Below are 19,728 nucleotides of genomic sequence, written 5' to 3'. Positions count from 1 at the left end.
GTGCATGCATCGTGGACTTTTACATTATTTAACCACAAAGACAAATTGATTGCAGCACTTAAACACGAAAATATTTATTTATAATTTCACAGTTATAAAATATTTTCTCATTAATATTTCTCTTTTTTTCATTTTCTTAATTGCATGAGGTATACGACAATATAACCAGTTTAATGGCACACAGAATAATGACAGCTCTCCAGATGTCATGGGTGGTGTCAATAATCCTCAGAGCACTATCCCTCTAATCATATACTTTACCAAGTAGTAAATTATTTGAAGTAGATCCATTTTTTTAAAGTTTAGCTTCGTCCAGCATCCACTTCCCAAAACATAAACATGATGTATTCAACACCACAATTTACAACAGGTCACCACATGAGCATAAGCTGAAAGGAATCGACTTGAGGCTCCCACAAGAAAACCGTCACATGATCTTCAGGGTAGATTTGTGCAGGTACAAGTCATACTGGAATTGTAACTTAAATAGTGGCACATCCAAAAGTTACGAGGAAGTAGTAGGGCGGGACACGGCATCTTAAAGGTCCCATATTTTGCCAAGCCACCATTTTCTGGAATTTGCCATATAATATTGTATCTATGGTGCCTGAGTAAACATGAATTAAAAAGGTCTATGCATTCCTGCGTTTCTGACACTTTTCCGATAAAGAGGTTTGTAATCAGCTCATTTGAATTTCTTGAGTTTATCTGTATCACTAGCAAAAAGCCAGCAACCCAGCGCTGTCAACAAACATGTGCGCTCTCACAGGAGGGGCTTCTGCACAGAGGCAACCAATCAGAAAAAATGGGGCGAGGGGGCGGTCTCAGCCAAATATGGACACCGCAGCTACAAAACTGGGTCAAGCAGAAGTAGCTGGCAGAAGGGCCTTTTTTGGACAAAACCAAGTTGTTGTTTTGTTTTTTATTAAATTGACACATTTATCCATGTCAGTCAGTCTATGGAGGTCTAAATAGCTAAAATATGTGACCTTTAAAGAGTATATGTAGTATAGTTTTTCCAAGATTACTCATGCAGCTGTGTTATAATATGAGGCAAATATTATGCCGTAAATAATTCAACATGACATACGGCTTTGTGCCTGTACAAATCCTCCCCAAAGGTTACAATTACAGGCTTTTTTTTATTTTTTCATGGCGTGACATCACTGTTAACTTTCAAGGCAAAAGGCAATCAAGAGAGAAACGAGTTCAGAGGTCGTCAGACAGTGGTCGAAGACCACTTTACTGAGGCAGAGCTTTAAGGATGGCGTTCACCTCCTCAGCCACAGCAGTCAGGGCAAATTCAAACTGGTCCTAAAAAAAGGTGAACATTTTTTATGACACCTATCTTGAAAATGTTCCTTGTACACAAATGTTTACCTTGGTGCGAACCATTCCAGGCCTCTGGTCACGAACGTGCTCCAGTGTCGCAGCAATGTCGATTTCCTTCACACCTACAGAACAGAAAACAAAAAACAAAAAAAAACAATCTTGCTCATCAATTTGGATCAGGACATTTTTTTTTAATGTTAACACTCACCTTTAGCCATACGATTTAGAACCATATCGATCAGGATGTAAGTACCAGTGCGGCCTGTTCCGTTACTATGGAGACAGTGACAAAATGGGGAAACCAGCACTCACAGCCTTTAGTGTCTTTCGGTGTATACACAGGGATTGAAATGTAACTCCCCATTTGAAAATACAGTACTTACAGTATGTGAATGGTTTGATGTTTTTCTCTTTGCTTGTATTTGTTCTTTAATGCAAGAGACGTGGCAGCACGGTGGCGCAGACCTAGCTTAAGGCTAACAAACAATGAAAAACGCCATAGATGGACTAACCAATACCCTGCCTCCTGCCCGATGACAGCTGGGTTAGGCTCCTGCACTCCCGTAACCCTTGTGAGGATAAGCGGCTAAGAAGATGGATGAATGGATGTGGGAGAAGTCAATGTTTTTTTTTTTTTGTCTGTTTAGGATTTTGGAGTCATTCACTAGATCACAACACCACGAATGCAGAAAGATAACTTCCCATGATGCAAGATGAAATCTGGTGCATCGTCAATGCTTGGAGGAATGTTGAAGATTCGATGTTCACGCAAGAAAGAGTCCAATGACATTGACAGTCGCATTCACAATCATTTTAGAGTTTCCAATGAATGCATGTTTTTGGGACGTAGGAGGAAACCGGAGTGCCTGGAGAAAACCAACGCAGGCACGGGGAGAACGTGCAAACTCCACACAGGCGGTGCCGAGATTGAACCCATGTCCTCAGAACTGTGAGGCCAACGCTTTACAGCTCTTCCACCGTGCCGCCCCTGTTCAATACATTTAAAGCTGAATTATTAAGTGCAGTTTTTATCTCATATGTGACCAGCGTAAACATTTAAGCCTTTAGTAATGTTTCACGGCTTACCATCAGGTACTCTACATTTTAGAAATAAAAACATCTCTTGTTTTTGGCCCATCACGTTAGTGTATTTCAGTGTTGGTAATGACAATGATACTTGCAGAGTTAACAACTTTTTCACTTGACTTTAAGAGACTTCAGGACCACTGATTTGCGGCCTCTTCGTCAGCATTGTATAGTGACCCGTTGAAACATTCAAAGGCTTTTCTTCATAACAGAAGCCAATTAACCTGTGTACAGTAGTGCACACCGAGTAAGTCAATTTCTGAGTAAACTGAGACATGATCATCATTACTTCATTATAGATAGTTCTTGTGACAATTTAGTTTGGTGTTGTGCTGTGATTTTTCTCGTACTTTATATGTCTTGCTTAATAAAAGTTGGGAAACACTGCATTAAAGAAAATGTGACAATGTCAAGAAATAGATTATTTATACGTATTTTAAAAAGGGGAGTTTTAAGATGAACATCATATCAAACCTGCAGTGGACGATGATGGGGCATGAGCGTCCTCGGTAGCATTTATTCACCTTCCTGACGAAAGACAAATAGGAAAATGTCATTCAGTGAGAAAACATGCAAGGTCAAAGTTCAATATTTGAGTGATGGGCTTCTTGCTGCAGCCACATCAGTCTGTGATCATTTTTGTGACTATGCAACTGGACTCAGATTACTAGCTGCAAACCACAAGAATGACACAGACAGATATGTTAAACAATAAACCACTGGCATGAAGGGTGGAGCGGAGGACAAAATATGTGTACTTCAACACAGTATTGTTTCTTTTCTGGGTATTTTTGCAATCACCTCTTTGTTTCTAGACTCAACAGGCCAAATTCACCAACTGTGGGGACACACAGATTAGTGCTTTAAGTGTGCACAAATCTGTGATTCACCAACACTGTTGCTGCAGTTACCTTGAAAACGTAACCTAGTTACTTCATTGATTACTTACTTGACTTTAAAAGTAATGTTGTTTATTGATGACATGATTTCAAAAGTAATCAAGTTAGATGACAAGCAACGTTATTAACAGCACCTGCAGAGTGGCAGTGTCATTTGTCCACAGTACCAAAAGAGCATTAGCCTAACTGTACACATTACTTGGTAATACACAGCACAAGAGTCACGGAATTACATCAACATGAACCCTAACCCTGAAATTAAATACATAAGTGTCCCAAAAACCAGCCCACCTCCTCCCACCGTCCTAGAGTCAATACTTTGTTACACATCACTGTGATCATTGTTCGTCATTATGATTGTACTTGTTTTTGTTCATAGTCTCTGAACGGATTTAGAAAGTCCTCAGACGCTGCGTCGAAAAACTTCCAACCTCTGCGCATTGACTGAGGTGCATCACACAGATGTCCTTTGATTGATAAATACGGGTACGGTTTACACAGATAGCAGCTCACAGGGACAATATCGCCATTTAGAGGTCATTTGAGTTAGCCAGTACACACATCATGAATTTGACCATTTTGCATACACACTCAATGTGTCTGCGAAGCGAGAACATTTCTACGTATTTATTAGGAACGCCATGGTAATTTTTGGGGACCTCACTGGGGTTGTACCTGCGGAAGTCCAGTAGAGGACGTGTGGAGGTGGGGATCCCGTGAGCCGGCCAGCTGAGGAAGTGGAACTGAGTGAGGGTTCGGGTCTCTTGCGTGTGAACATTTTTCAGGTAGAAGCTTCGCACCAGAAAGTCATTGCACCAGATGTGCTCGGACACCAGGTTCACCTGCAGATGTGAGTTGTGGGAATTAGTCAGGTACAAGGACTTAAATACATTCTTCAGGTATCTACCTGCACTTTTTACTTTTTCTCAAGTGAAGGACCTTAATCAGTACTTCTACTATTGACAGCGAAGCCCTTGCTTGTTTTCCATTCAAACAACTCAAAGGTTTAAAAAAAATGTGATGAAAAGTAAGTTTGCTCAAGATGTTGCGGGCAAACAGGAAGGCTTGATCACAAGACAGTTTTTCAACGAGTGGGTACACAACATTGTGTCCTTGAGAAAAACAATGGCAATTGAGGTGGACAACAAAGACATTGAGGAGCTGGTGTAGGCCCATTCAGCTGAGTGAATGACTCGAGAGCTGTTGCGCCTGCAACACGAGTAGCTGGAGACAATGGTAAAGGAAATGTCATCCAAAGAGGATGAGGGAAGGGAGGAAGTTCAGAGTTCTGCCATAAAATAAGTGTTCACTAAGTGTGTGTGTGTGTGTGGGGGGGGTGATTGGAAAGAAATTCCACCCAGGTACAGCAGTGGTGAAGAGAACAGTGAACATTGTTAATGATGTCACTTTAGGAAAATTCTGCAATGAATGCTGAAACAGTTAACATTTGGATGTGTTTTTTCCTTAGAGAGAGAAGTAAAACGACTTCAGAGAGAGATCTGGTTGAAGTAAAGAAACAGAAGGGGGAAAAAAATCCCAGAAGGAGAATTACCCAGTCAAATCGAGGGGCTGACTCCGCTTCTAAGGAGTAACCCTTTCGCCTTCCCTCCCTCCACATCCATCCACTGATGCCATCGCACCGTGACCAAAAGCTAAATTATACACATTAAATTGATTTAATTTTTTCAAGTATGTTTACAATTAATATGCACTTTATTTTTTAAATACAGGTTGTACATGTTTTTACATAAATGGCAATTAAGTAGGAAATTTACTCTCTAGCAGTTGGGAACGGATTAAACTCATTTGCATTATTTCCTATGGAAAAATATGTTTTGGACGGTGAACAAAATTGGACTTTGAACACTTATTAAGAATAAATTGTATTCACTTGAGAACGTCCCACTTTCCCGACACACTGTAACGATGCGGATTGAGGGTCTGGCTGGAAACTTGGAGCTTCAACTGAAGAACAGAGCGGCCAACTTTGACTATTTTTCTCTGGCATTGGATTAGAGCTGCGATGCATGTGACACTGCCCGGATGCTCATCTTCTTACATGGGATAACTGCAGACTTTCAGGCTGAAATGGGACGAGTTGGGGTGTGTGACAATAGAGGGTTGTCCAAATCTGACTGGGAAAAATGTTGGACTTTTGAAGAGAATGAGGGATAAGGTAACAGAAATGAACCCTGTGCAGAAATTGAGATGCTTACATTGTATTACATCAGGAGGTTTTGTGTAAATCAATGCTAAAGATGAACCTCGTTGTCACTAGAAAAGTTCATTTCATCAGAGTGACAGCATTAAATCACAGACAGTTTGTTGCACTTTTGGAGGAAAATTAGAGACAACATTGTGACATAAGCTACCGTCAGGTGGCTCAGTCTAGGCAAATGACTGAAAAGTATTTGGGATCTGAGAGACCAGATTCAGGATTTCTGTGTGAAGAAAGGACATGACTTCCCACAGTTTACAGATGAAGATTGCGTGGCAGATTTTGGATTTCGTGTGGATGTGAATGCACCATTGAATGGTAGTAATGGTAGTCATGGGTCACGTTAATGAATGAGGAAGTGGCAATTGTGCTGAACGGCTACCGCACGGGACAAAAAGATATGAGTTTGATTGTACTTTAAGTACTGAGCGTTAGGATTTGCCACATCTGGCAGATACAGACAGGCAGGCAGACAGACAGAACAATAAAGCCATTGACGTGACATTCAGGATGTACGAGCTGCTGAACTCGCCTCATAGATATGGTAGAGCGAGGAGCCTTCATCTGGCCAGTAGCGGTCACATTGTTTCTCTCCCTCTTCCACCAGAGCGGTCATCATGACGATCACCGTGCAGCCAGTCTCCCACACCATCTGCACACCAACACATAGTGAGGCACTATAACCATGTAAAAATTATTTAATGCATTTAAATAGTTTTTGTAGGTATCTGCAGTCAATTCTCATATTTTTTTAATACTTTTTTTGGCTTACATTTGTCAAAATCTCATTACTTCTTATCTTGGCACAACATTCAGCCATATTTCAGCCATTGTTAATGAACACGCCATAAAAGTATTTGAACTCCAAGCAAAGTGTTGATCGAAGTGTGTCACTGACCTGCCAGAAGTCAGAGATGGTATGGGACAAGGGGCCCTGGGTGGCGATATAGGCCGGCATCCGAGGGTCATGGTCAATCTAAAGTGAGGGAAAACCACGATGAGCTGATAGCCAAGTGTCCATGCAAACCTTGTGCAAAGATGATTTTGATCAAAGTTTCTCAAAGTAGGGTCTCACTATAGTACTGGCGTTGATGTAGTCAGTCCGAGAAGGGTTGATCTCTGGTTTAAGCTTCACCCTGGCGTGATCATCTATAGAAGAACCAAGATACTGTATGAATCAAATATGATGTGTTCCATTGTGACGACAAAGCTCTTGTGAGGACTGACAAGGCAGGGAGTGATGAAAGCGGTTCTTCTTGGTGTTGGGCTCACTCTGAGCCACAGAAACACTGCTGGGCTCCGCCTGGTAGGAACAGAGTGCATCCCACTCTTTCAACAGTCGGTCTTTGTTTCTCAGGTGGTCCTCCATGTATGCCTTTTTTTTAAAAAAACAAGTCATGACAGTTAGTGTCTTTCACAGACACTAATCTGAAAAAAGTTCCTGAAATCAGGCTTTGTTTGGGGGCAAATTTTAGGATGAAACTAAAATAACCTTGACAAGTGATCTTTATTTGAGATGCTTTAAAACTGTTTGAATCAACCTGTTCAACATTTCAGTTTTTCTTCCAAAACTTGATGTCCTCTAACAAGGAGCTGAATGTCAACATTGAAATCCAGTTTGATTTGCCATGTCCTCTTCATCATGTTGGTCACATTTTGACATCATGAAACCAAGATGGCTGTACTTAACCTACCAAGACTGATCAACAGTACGAGGATTCTAATAGGAAGTGGTCACTAAGCTTATGACCTCAAGGAGTTTCTTTTAGCAGCTTGGAACAGCAATTCAGAGAAACTAAAATAGTTACAGAAAGGCGCAGAAGGGGACAGCCTTAGAAATTGAATATTATTTTAGGTTCATCCTGATAATAACCCAAAACTCATATCCGTTCCTTTTTGTGAGTAGTGTAGTTAGGCATTCATTACTAATGAGCTGATTATTGGACACAACTTTGATGACTTCAAGCACAAAAGAAGACTTGTAGAAGTTACCAGAATCATGTGCCCAGTGGAGATGTCCATGTTGGCCTGTGCAGGCTCCTCGCACCACGACGGCGTGCTGCTGTGAGAGCCGGGACTCGGCTGCGCTCCGTCACTGAACTGGGACGACACGCTGCTCACTCTTGAGTCAGTCCCCCCGACTGCGCCGGCTCCTTTCCCGCCACCAGGTGCTGTTCCTCCGTTCGGCCCCGCCACAGCACCCAGGGCGGCGGCTTCCAGGCGTCCGAAGGCACCTTTGGACGCCATATGCTGGCGACACAGGTCCTGGTGAGCCAGTTATGCGTGTGTTTTGTTGTTAACCAGTTTTAAATTTCAAAGCCCTGGCAACATCCTGCCTATCATTACCGGTGTTTCCCAATCTTTATTAAGGCAAGGTCACACCAATTTATTTATTTTTAATCAAATCTATTAAAATTCCCAGGTTTTGCATGATATCAAACAGCAGAACTGATCTACGTTGTCAAATGACACAAAATACCAGAAAACATTCAACGTCACATTTTATGGTCTCTATATTCTGTGGGGTTCCTCACCTGGTACTCCTGATGGCTAAAGCTTCCACCCTCGACCCCTAGGCCCAACTTCTTGGCTGCCAATCGGTGGGCATGGTGACGCAAGCAGGTGACGCTCAGGGCCGCCACCAAGATGCCCCCTATGCAAGCGAAAGCCACCAGGGTAGAGGAAACCCAGCGAGAGCCAGGTCGGACTCTGGTAGCCAGGGGCAACGCTTTGCTGTCATTCTTCACTTGCTGAAGATGAGTCAATAGAATAAAAAAATTAAAAAAGACCTAATAACCTTGTTAGCGACCTATGCACTCATTTTCTCTATTCCTCGTTCTCGATTGCCCGTGATTTCATCATCTAAATTGCTGCATTTTCATATTTCCCATTTAAAAACTTGGGTCAAGTATGGCACCAAGCACACTAACGGCACTTCAGATTGCACAATGGCTCCTTAAACTGGGTTGAGGAGGCTTGCAATTGACAAGTGCGTTTTGTCTCTTGACATTTCCACTATGTTTTCAGACACTTTTGACTTTCACAATAATTGTCCATAGTTAGGATAGGATTAGAAATGAGCTCATTAGAGGTACAGCCAAATTTGGATGTTTTGGAGACAAGATTCGAGAGAGCAGACTTCGATGGTTTGGACATGTTCAGAGGCGAGAGAGTGAGTATATTAGTGGAAGGGTGCTGAGGATGGAGCTTGCCGGCAAAAGAGCGAGAGGAAGACCAAAGAGAAGGTTTATGGATGTGGTGAGGGAAGACATGAGGGCAGTTGGGGTTAGAGAGGAAGATGCAGGAGATAGGCTAAGATGGAAAAAGATGACACGCTGTGCCGACCCCTAACGGGACAAGCCGAAAGGAAAAGAAGAAGAAGTTAGGCTAATGCATTTGGAAAGTGTGTGTTACATATTTAGTTTCTCTGATTGTACGTACAGATTTAAAAAAAAAAAAAAACGCAAGCTGAGGCACAGTACAGTGACTCAAAAAAAGGGGTGTGTGTACGAGACATCACACAAGTTCATGTTGCTGCTGTTGTTGTATGCAGATATATTGTCGGTGGCTGCATTTCCAAAATCAAGTACCAAGTTGGTTCATTCCGTCTAAAATGGGAGACATGGTGAACGACTGGCGAGCACATCTGCCTCACAGTTCTGAGGACACAGGTTCAAATCCAGCCTCGCCTGTGTGGAACTTGCATGTTCTCTCGGTGTCTGTGTGGGTTTTTGCCGGGTACCCCGGTTTCCTCCCACAGCCCAAAAGCCTGCATGGCAGGTTAGTTGAAGACTCTAAATAGCCTGTGAGTGTGCTTGTTTTGATTGGCTGGCAACCAGTTCAGAGTGTACACCCCCTTGGTCAGAATCAGCTGGAAAAGTTTCCAGCACTCCCGCAACCCTACTGAGGATAAGCGGTAAAGAAAATGGATGGACTACCAATCGAAACAAGATCACTGGAGCTTTAACATCAGCTTCAAACATGAAGTAAAAAAAAAAAAAGTAAGACTCTCTTCTCAGAGTTGTACCCACATGTGCCACTTGTTTAGCTCAGAAATTTGTCAATCTGACTGTAATGTCAATGCTTCACCAGCCATAAATCAATGAATAAATGTAAAGTATCTGTCTTTCTATGTATCCGTCTATCTATGTATCCGTCCATAGTATGTTTGTGTCATGTCACCTGGCCTTCCAGCTTCTCTTGAATCTTTAGGCTTGTCTCAGCTTCCAGGATGGTCTTATCTGCAAGTGAGCAGGTGAAGACTTTAGGACCAGTTTGTTATGGATAGATCAATATGGCAAACATGCAGTAGCGGTGCAATAGTTACCTTCTTTCTCTGATGGGTTTGGGTTGGTCCCGTGGGAGATCACTGGGGCCAATACACTGGCAGAAGGACAGAATAAAGTATTTGCTAGGAAAAGCATTGTAAACATTTTGTTCAGAGAAAACATTTGGTTGTTGACAATCTAGATATACTAACTCTTCAGGTTTCTTCTTTCCCAGCTTGGCGACCAAACCAGAGCTTGTAGCCTTTTGGACATCTGCTGGTTTGGAGGACTTCATTATTGGGAGACCGTCTGTGGCATCCATCTTGTGGTCCATGAAACCCTGTGTGATCTGATAATTTAAAAAAAAAAAAAAAAAAAACAGAGTTACTCTCACAATTAAATGTATGAACTGAGCCTGTTAAATTAATTATATATAGAGGCTTTGGAAATCTATATTTCATTTAGATGAGTGGTCATGGCAGCCTACTTTCTTTTGGAGTTATGAACTTAAACCTCCTGGAGATTTGTACCCAATTTGCTTCCTTTTTCCCCCCAATCAATCAATGCAGTGTCAATGCAAATGTAATTCAAATTCCCAAAGGTGGGGATTTTTGCCTGATTTTGTAATTCCCAAAACATGGTTGTAGCCCACCACTTGGCCAGCAAAAATTTCAAAAAATATACAGCCTCAGAAACGTGCCTCTGTATGGTGCTGCTCGTCGGTACATGGAGAAAGACTTTCCTAGATGGTGGGCGCACGTTTTTAATATGGAGGCCTTTTTTGGAAGAGGACGGCTACGCGTACTTCTACAAGGGCCGTGTTTACGGTCATCGTGGTGCAATGCTGCAGGTGAGTGAACTTAAAGCCTCTACGAGGCTCTCCTTCACCACGTGCGTGTGTGTGTGCGTCTCCCCTGCGTTTCCGAACACAGTCAGGTGACTGTTGCATGAAAGATTTGCAAAGGTTTTATAATTAAAGATTTAATTAATGTTGTAATCTTAGTCTTAAATATTAACACTGTCTACATATTTTAATCATTCTGCAACCCAGTTACACATCCATGAAAATTCCTGGTGTGTGTGTGGGGGGTTGGCAGTGGTTGGTGGGGTAGGATTTGTTCCTACTTTGCAGTTTTTCACATTTCGCAGGGGGTTCTGGTCTCCATTGACTGCGAAAAACAAGGGATTACTGTATATTAGTGTAATGTTGTAATAATGACATGTGTCACACTCACCTTCTTCCCTGAGCCAACATTGTTTCCATAGTTTTCTGAAACAGACACATCACAACAAGATAATTATTTGCTTCAGATTATTTTAGGAAACAAATATGCATCAAAATGATCATGAATCATGTTTCTTTGCTGAAGTACGAGATAATGCATCGAAAGAGTCTGCGAGGAGCACGATGCTGAGACCTTTCGAGGCTTTGGGGCTGAAGGAGCTCTCCAGGTGAAGCTGCTTGAGCAAAGCTGGAAGTTTGTCTCTCTGATCAGGGGACAAATCCTGGATATTCAGGCCGTAGCGGTCCAGCAGCTGATCCAGACGCTGCACAGACCGTGCTGGAAAACAGTTCAGTTCTACAGTGGTTATGACTGCATTTCTTGGGAAAAGTCATTTTTGTCCTTAAATCTATATTTTTATCGTTGAATACAATGGACCTTTCCGATGGCAATCTTAAGCTCCGCCCCCTTAGCCATGTCCCACAAGCTTCCAAAATGGAGATTGAACAGAACATGTTTGAAGTTGATTCTCTGTTGCGTATTCCTGATAATATTGCGGTATGTGTTTTGCCAAATGCGTCAGACTTGTCCTAGAGAGTGTTTCAGAGAGGTCTCAACTATTTCACGCAAGGATATGTAAACGGAATTAAGATTTTGGACGGAATAAGACGCAATGTCAGAGTTACAGCGAAATGTTGACAATCAATGCAAAAAAAGTTTGACGCCTCACAAACTTCATATTGAAATCCAACAGGATAAAATAGTGGAATCGGACTGCGCATGTAAAGCAGGGTGAGTACTTTTTACTTGGAAAGATAGTAATATCATTGAGTGGGTATATTCATTTTACTTGGCTCATAATGGAACCCAGTGCTCTGTCTTAAAAGTCTCATGCGATACAAATGGGCAAATAGACATTTCTCTTGCATGACATCGCGCATTTACGTATCACTAACTCGACTCTTCGGCATAAAACATTACACACTTCATTCAGCAGGTCAGTGATATGATAAAGTGAAAGTTGTTCTCCTGCAATGTATAAAGCACTGATAATGGTTGAATCAAAGTCAGAGAAGATACTTCTCCCTCACTTACGCATCTAAGAAAATGGATTCGTAATTTTAGGAATGGATTAATGGCATTTCCATTTGTTTTATGTGAGAGAGCTGATTTGCTCAATAAGCATAGTCCCAAAATGTATTGAACTTGTAGAGTATTTCAAGGCACCGCTGTATTTGGGCAAAACGATTGGTCCATTTGACTTTTCTCACCATCCAGTCCTGCCAGAGCATCATACTTTGGAACCACCTTGATCTCCGGCTGATTGCTAAGATGTTGAACATGGGAAACGTAGTCTTGGTCATAGTCCAGCGGGAATTCGAGTTCTGTGAAGGAGGAGGCTAATGGGAATGATACTGCAGGTGCCCCCCTGTGGCGGGGAGCAGCCTGGACAGAGGAGGACAAGGAGGAGGATGGCGAGGCGAGGTAATTGGACACCAGGTTCTGGAGAAGTTGCTTGTCTCGATCTAGAGCCTTTCCTCTGGACCTGGAGCGAGGGGCGGAGAAGCGGAGGAACGTGGAGCTTGGATTATCTTCCAGGGAGTTGAGGGATCGCTCAGCCTCATCCTGATGATGATGATGATATGAATAATAAGATTAACAACAAGAAGTATAAGTAAGTAAGTAAGTGTGATATATATATATATATATATATATATACACACACACACACACACACACACAAGTGGAGTTCATCCTTAATTTTGCTGTCAAATAACAATTTGTTTAAATTAGAGCAATTCAACATGGCTCGTACTCCATCTGCCTGGAAATTACTGTATATGTAAGGCTGGTGAAATGGTATCGGTGTATTGGTTGCCTTTTTTTTTCGAGCCCCAATACGCTACAGACATTGAGTGTCAGCATTGATCTAGATACAGGTATCAGTGCATCAGGACAAGTTGACAGACAGTCAACAGTCCATACATACTGTATAAACATACTGTACATTAGTTTTATAGCATGAAAACTGCTAATGCTTTAAGAGTAAGCAGCAAAATCTTAAGATCAATTCTAAAACAAGCTGTAAGCCAATACAGCGATGAAAAAACATCCATCCATTTTCTTCGTCTTTTATCCTCGCGGGGAGTGCTGGAGCCCATCCCAGCTGTCAACGGGCAGGAGGCAGGGTGAACCCTGAACTGGTTGGCAGCCAATCGCCAGGCACATACAGACAAACAGCTGTACTCACAATCACACCTACGGGCAATTTAGAGTGTCCAATTAATATTGCACGTTTTTGGGATGTGGGAGGAAACCCGAGTGCCCGGAGGAAACGCACGCAGGCACGGGGAGAACATGCAAACTCCACACAGGCGGGTCCGGGATTGAACCCAGGAACTCAGAACTGTGAGGCCTACGCTTTCCAGCAGCACCACCATGCCGCCTACAAGCGTAACTGGTCACCAGCCAGTCGCAGGGATGATATCGACACCATTGAATCAAACCCAGGCAGCCTGCACTAAAGGCGGGAACGTGTACTACGACACCATCAGGGACTTATGGAAAAACATCTCAACAAAATAGCAAAGAGGGAGGAGCAGTAATAATCTAACGTGGTGAAAATAAGAGTGTGGCTCCTTTGTGATGTAGTTTGACACTTGGGCCTTTTATTTTGGCTATGGTGTATATGATAACCAAACTCCAGCTTCTGCGACAACATAGATGCACTTCAATGACTTACTTAAACGTCACTGATATTTCTCTACCTGTTGATAGTTGTACGGATCCAGCGAGGCCACCTGCCCACGTACGGAAGGTGGAGAAGGGTCGAGTGTCAGGTAGTTTATGTACTGTTGGATCATTTGTGGGTCAACTGTTTCCTCAGGTCTCAGAATCTTCAGTTGACTGAGCAGCCTGGAAGCGCGGGTGAGAAAACATGGATTTCAAAACGCTCTTCCGGGATCTTGGTGATCAGGTCGTGCTGCTGCGACATTTCTTTTCTTACCGTTTGCGCTGGTGAAGCTGTGAGGAGCTAATAGAGGGAATGTGACTCAGCTCCCGCCCAATTGCTGCCTGAGTGACGTCATCCCTCCAGGTCATACCTGCTCAGCCCACACCGCCATTAAAAGGGGTTTCAGCATTTTATGCAGGTTGATATTGATACCTTGTTTCATCAGGTCTTTAAGGACCTCCTGCAGCTTATACAGAGCAGGAACAGACACCAGGTATTGGACCGGATCGTGGTGAGGAGCCCAACACTGTCCAAACAAACCATCTGCAGAGGGACAGATAATGAGAAGAAGCTATGTCGCATTCGCATTAAGCCTCTGTGACAACAGATCTGCAGAGGATCCTGCAGGAATCCTCTCAGGAGTGCACGAAGTCTGTCACAGATGTCTGAGAAACTACAAAAGCCTAAAGAGGATTACCTACGAAGGGAAAGCTTGCAGTGTGAATTTGAATACTGTATGTTTTGTGACAACAGTCCTAGACTTTTTCTGACATCCCATATAATCCAATGACTAATAATCGGGCACGGCTGCAGACGTCCCGCTGCACTTTCACACTTCTTGACGTATCAAGAGTCACTGCAGACGTGATGTTACTCCGCATGTGCGTGTGCAATGTGCGTCTGTGTGCACTGATGAGTCATCGCATCTCCCCTCTCGCTATCGCTGATCAAAACAACCTCACGCACACACAGTTGTCAGGCAGGTGATGTCAGTGTCGCCATGGTAACGGCTTCCACAGCCCGCAATTGGTGGGGACCGTGTTTACGTTGCACTTCCTCCCACTTTCTCTTTCACTCGTAGCTTTGTATGTGTGATGCATTGAAATCTCATAGAGAGAAAAAGACACATACTTTGTTTGGTACTCCATACTGTATAGTATATATATGTAACATACACAGAATGTTACATAGTGCTTACAGATGAGTATTTATATAGAACTCCTGGAATAACATTTACTTTGTCTAGCTTTATACCCAATTGCATCCTCCACTCTAATGGAAGCATAAATCATCAGCAATGTAGCCATGAAAGCCATAAATTTGTGCTGAGTTGTAATGACATCTCATTATGTGTGAGAAAAGCAATGGGCTCATTACGGTGCCAGGGATATTATATTTGATTATGACAAGAAATAAGCGGCAGGTTGTAAAAGCACCACATACAGTATGATGGCGGCTGTACAAACTCACCATTACTGCACGGCTGTTCTCTGGGACATAGCTTTTTCTCGAATAAACAACCTGTAAAAAAAAAAAGAAACAAACTCATCCAGTCTTCTCTTGAATTTAAAAGTGTGTGAGTATGTGTGTGTGTGTGTGTGTGTGTGTGTGTGTGGTGTGTGTGTGTGTGTGTGTGTGTGTGTGTGTGTGTGTGTTCCTCTTGACATTTCCAAATCTTGCAAAGTGGTAAACCATCAGATGCTGATGCCACTCACTCTTTTCTATTTAGGTACACTTCGCTGACTTCATTAAGGTTCTATTACAATCCTGTGTGTAAAATGCAGTGACTCTATGTCCAGATTGTAAAGAAGATATTCTGCCAAGACATCATCACATTGACATGAAGACAATAGCTGCAGGAATCTCAGTGAAATGGGAAAACTGTGGCTAAACAAACGGGAAGAGTCCCTGCATGCATATCCCCAAAATGATTGATTGCATGAATCTACAGATTTCACGTAACTCTTATAAATGATGACCAAGAGGCTCATCAGTGCTTACTTTTCCCCACAATAAACTATGTCTTGTTTTGTGAAGAACAGTTGTGGTGAAAAAATGCAGGAAATTCCTTTTCGTGGGATAATTAGAGTTGTTGCTGGAGCTGTTGTTGTGCCCATTGTTCTCCAATCACTCAACCCTTTGCCACCCACCTGGCCAAGACAGATGGTCGCCCCACGAAACCTGGGTTCTTCCTTGCAGGGAGTTTTTCCTTTGCCTCTGTCACCAAGTGCTGGCTAACTTGGGGTTCTGTCAGTTGTCTTGAATGTATGAATTAGAGTGCATCTTGACCTCCTCAATATGAAAAGTGCCTTGAGATAACATTTTTGTCAATTGACATGGTTGGAATTAAGTTTTACTGTTGTTGGACTTGACAGAGACTGGATAGGAGGCCGGATGCTTGATGAGGATTCTAAGGATGCTCAAGATGCTGAGAAAAGCACCGGCGGGGACGGTGCTGCTGCTGCAACTTGGGCGGCTCAGCTAAACATCAGACTGTGACGCCCTCATCACTTTGACTGCACAAATGTAAAAGCAGCCTAATGAGGCTAAAGACATGGGCAAAGATTATTGGCTCTCCCGTGAACACAGACAATAATACCTCCTCCTCTAATGGACCGCTAAGCGGCTCACTTCCTCCATAAAGATCATGCGCTGCAGTCGCTCAGGCCTGCACTGGCTTTTTATGTCATTTAAAGCCACAAGAAGAATAGATGAGAAGATGCCTGGTGCCATTGACTGGCAGTAATCTTCGTCGCTGAGTCAATGGTGAGTTCATGAAAGCTGTGGAAAGTCACTGTTATGGAAGATCCGTTTCTTGTACCTGCGCATGATGGGCATGCTTGCACATGAAGCAACATGACTGTCCGTGATAGGCACATTGCCAATTCGTGCAAATGCTTGATTTCAGCGGTGCTGAGGATGGTCTAACCGGTTGAGGTTAATTCGATTCAGGGGGCCATTACTTTTAGGGTCAGGTCACTTTGCATCTTTTTTGCACTTTGCATATAATTTTTCTTTTCTTTAGTGAAATCCCCTTTTAAAAAGAGCATTTTAAGACCACTTGGATAATATTTGTCTGGTATATTTGAAGGTCTTAAACAACAAAGTGGGGAAACTAAGCACAAATCTAAGCATTTGAGAAGGGAGCCAATATTGTTTTCACAGCACAGTTCAAATTTAATTTGATCAAATCACATATAGCTACATAATTGATTTCATTTACTCGTTGTTGATTTTCACGGGGAGAGTCCACAATTAACCAAAATTGGACCAGAGTTAGTTTCGAGCTCACTATATTTTACTAGAGTCTTAAGTGCCAATTTACTTATTTTAGGCTATTCTGCCCACCTGTGGCCACCTACAATGTGGAAAACTCCCAAAACCAATTGAGCCATGAAGGGAGGCAGGGGGGGGGGGGTGTAGTACTATATATTGACTTGTTGTAATTAATGAGGAAACTGCACGTTCCTGTCGTCGTGCAAAATTGTCACAATTTTAAAAACTGCAATTTCTTCTCTTGGTTCGCCTCCCTGCTTGTGTTCTCTATGTGCATTTCAAAATCATCCAACCGCACACGCCAGAAGCCACCATTTGCACATCTTGACATAGACTTGGCCATTTGAAATCGACCGTTTACATCAGCTCACAGCGCGAAGACAAACTGTTCGGCAAGTGAGTAATATGTTGTAGGAAGTAAGCATGGCTGTTGGATGAGCGAGTCACTTGGTGGTGTTTGGAAGTGTGTGCGCCGGAGCTCCTCTTACCGTGTCGGGCGGCCGCACCGAAGCGACCGGGTGCGGTGAGGAGGAGGACGAGGAGGAGGAGGGGGCACACGGCCACCCGCGGCCGACGAGGCTTCATCATACACCCGAGATCCGCTGCCCACTGCGACCGGGAAACGAGTGAGCCGCTGCCGGCGGTAACGTCTAGCAGCTGGACATTGTCCACGAGATGCTGCAGTTTGTTCTGGTGCCGGGATGGACTCGGAGGGGGAGACGGATGGGGAACATCACCAAAGGGCGGCGCCACAGCAACACGCCACTCTCCCACGATTGCGCTGGCTCCAGTCAAAGTAGACGCAACAAGTCAACACTCATCATCATTCGGCTTTGATTCCTTCTGTAATATTTCAAACATCAAAACACACAACAGCGACAAGGTTTCCCCACATTTCGATTTCGGACAGAATACGTGGTTAAAATTAATATGGGAGTTTTTGTTGTTGTTGTTGTCTCGTTTGATTTGGAGCAGATGACAATTCCTTCAAACTCGTTTGTTTGTCCGTGAAATAATATGCCACATAAATCATAATAGAGGCTGTCGTGGCTTTCACTTTCACTTTCGTTTTTCAAAAAATATACAACTATGGGAGGGGGGGGGGCGTTTTTTCAATTTTTATTTTCAGCGAGATTCAGTTAAAACGCATAGTTTGCTCTCTCATTGGCAACTGAAAATTCAAAGCAAAATTGATACACAGATTCAGTCATTCCAACTACGGTACAACTTTTGCATTCAGTCCTCATCTTCAAGAAATATGTATGAAGGTGTTTTAGGACGTTAGAAAATCTCCCGTTTACAGCGGGAGGATAAAAGTATGTGAACCCTTCAGAATTAAATATATGCATAAAATGGTTGTAAAGTGTAGTGAGATCATCAAACTCAAGAATCAACAGTTTGTGTCAATTAATATCACACAATTGTTTTCATATTGAACATATTCACAAAACAAGGAGGGAAAACGTAAGGCTACGGCTTCTCCCGGACCTAATCAGAATCAGGTCTAATCAATAGCAAAGATTGGAGGTATGGTTTAACGCTCCTCTGGTCTCTGGAGAACACACACAACTTGACAATTGTCTCTTGTAAAGAAGCATTGTCTGTGTATCCTGTCTTGCTCAAGAGTTCTCAGAAGACCCATGTTGAACAATTGCTGACTTGACCACAGCAAGTCTTGTTCGTGAGTCCACAGTTAGGCAAAGTGTCTATAAATTGAGGGACAGTTGCTTCTCTTCCAAAGAGAATCGGATAAATTAATGATGGAAAAAAAAACTTCACGCTTCACCTATCGCCTGTGTTCTCTGACCTCTACGACACACAAAATGGCGTAATAGGAAATCTATCCATACCAGCTGAAAAGACCAGAAAACATTGATGGATTTTAGCAATTCAACTTGACGGATAGTGCACAACTAAAATACACACACCCCTGTGTAGGAATCATTTCACTTCAGGTAGGAATTATTCTTCTCAATCTCAAAACCACAAAGTATTTCTGATGCCAAGTTGACTCATTTGAGAACAATGCGTATTAAAAAAAAAAAAAAAAAAAGAAAAAGGAAACGTCAGTCACAGAGAGGTTTACGGAAGTGTGTGTGTGTGTGTGTGTGTGTGCGTGCGTGCGAGAGTGGCCGCAATATGCTTCCGTGTACAGAGGAGACGACTCCCTCTCCTAAAATGTTTTCCCAATCATAATGAATGCGAGTTTGTGTAAAACCAGGGGTCATTTATTTAAATAGTATTTGTATTTAAAAAAAAAAAAATTGAGTGGGTATATCACGAAGTGGGATTGAGAACAGATCCAGCAACAACTCCAGACTTTTATATGCCTTCAAACTTTTCCTTGTAAATCTCAACGACTTACTCACCAGATACTTGTGTAGCTCCAGTTGTCCAAGACAAGCGGAAGTGGGTTAACATTCCAGTTTCTTATCGCCGAAAACATCGACTTTGGCATTAAATATGGGTCCTCTATACCAAGTGTCTCAAATTTTTCCACGTACCTTCGTTTATTATCACCTTCTAATTGTTTAACGGTATTAGGCAAAACTCTGGGCATCGTGCTTCAAGACATATTTTTGTTTCGTCTCAACAGATTTAGCATTGAACAATGCCTTGTTTGACCGGCAATATGGCCAGTCACGTGACTTCGGTGACGTAGGTGCACAAGCTCTATTGACACCAGATATCA

The 19,728-nt window shown here is 42.7% G+C and overlaps 1 protein-coding gene across 5 annotated transcripts; it reads right to left on the bottom strand.

Moving 5' to 3' along the window:
• Positions 1 to 57: 57 nt before the first annotated feature.
• Positions 58 to 19,700, bottom strand: ptprnb (protein tyrosine phosphatase receptor type Nb). Of its 5 annotated transcripts, none has more exons than XM_061831925.1 (23): positions 19,406 to 19,700; positions 17,525 to 17,817; positions 15,231 to 15,281; positions 14,193 to 14,303; positions 14,034 to 14,130; positions 13,795 to 13,942; positions 12,298 to 12,652; positions 11,222 to 11,365; positions 11,039 to 11,073; positions 10,016 to 10,152; positions 9,863 to 9,918; positions 9,718 to 9,776; positions 8,070 to 8,285; positions 7,528 to 7,785; positions 6,763 to 6,910; positions 6,611 to 6,684; positions 6,434 to 6,511; positions 6,068 to 6,187; positions 3,993 to 4,159; positions 2,893 to 2,946; positions 1,541 to 1,605; positions 1,381 to 1,454; positions 58 to 1,314 (listed from the first exon to the last, which is right to left on the bottom strand). In XM_061831925.1, the coding sequence occupies exons 1-23, from the start codon at positions 19,594 to 19,596 to the stop codon at positions 1,243 to 1,245; spliced, it is 3,003 nt and encodes a 1,000-aa protein (XP_061687909.1). In that variant the 5' UTR covers positions 19,597 to 19,700; the 3' UTR covers positions 58 to 1,242. The 5 variants fall into 5 exon arrangements, with proteins under 5 accessions (XP_061687909.1, XP_061687901.1, XP_061687918.1 ...); XM_061831917.1 differs by having other exon boundaries at positions 7,528 to 7,800; positions 19,406 to 19,699; XM_061831934.1 differs by having other exon boundaries at positions 7,528 to 7,800; positions 17,525 to 17,821; positions 19,406 to 19,574.
• Positions 19,701 to 19,728: the final 28 nt, after the last annotated feature.

The sequence above is a fragment of the Syngnathoides biaculeatus genome, chromosome 2 (genome assembly GCF_019802595.1).
Source record: "Syngnathoides biaculeatus isolate LvHL_M chromosome 2, ASM1980259v1, whole genome shotgun sequence".
NCBI classification, from domain to species: domain Eukaryota; kingdom Metazoa; phylum Chordata; class Actinopteri; order Syngnathiformes; family Syngnathidae; genus Syngnathoides; species Syngnathoides biaculeatus.
Note: the sequence above shows the minus strand (reverse complement) of the source record. Positions and strands in the feature narration are given on the sequence as shown.

Coding starts and splice junctions, on each gene's coding strand:
- ptprnb (XM_061831917.1), bottom strand. CDS start 19,596: ATGCCCAGAGTTTTGCCTAATACCGTTAAACAATTAGAAGGTGATAAT. Junction 6,685..6,762: donor CTTTCATCACTCCCTGCCTT/GTCAGTCCTCAC, acceptor GTTCTTCTATAG/ATGATCACGCCAGGGTGAAG. Junction 2,947..3,992: donor CCTCTACTGGACTTCCGCAG/GTACAACCCCAG, acceptor GTCTTTCGTCAG/GAAGGTGAATAAATGCTACC.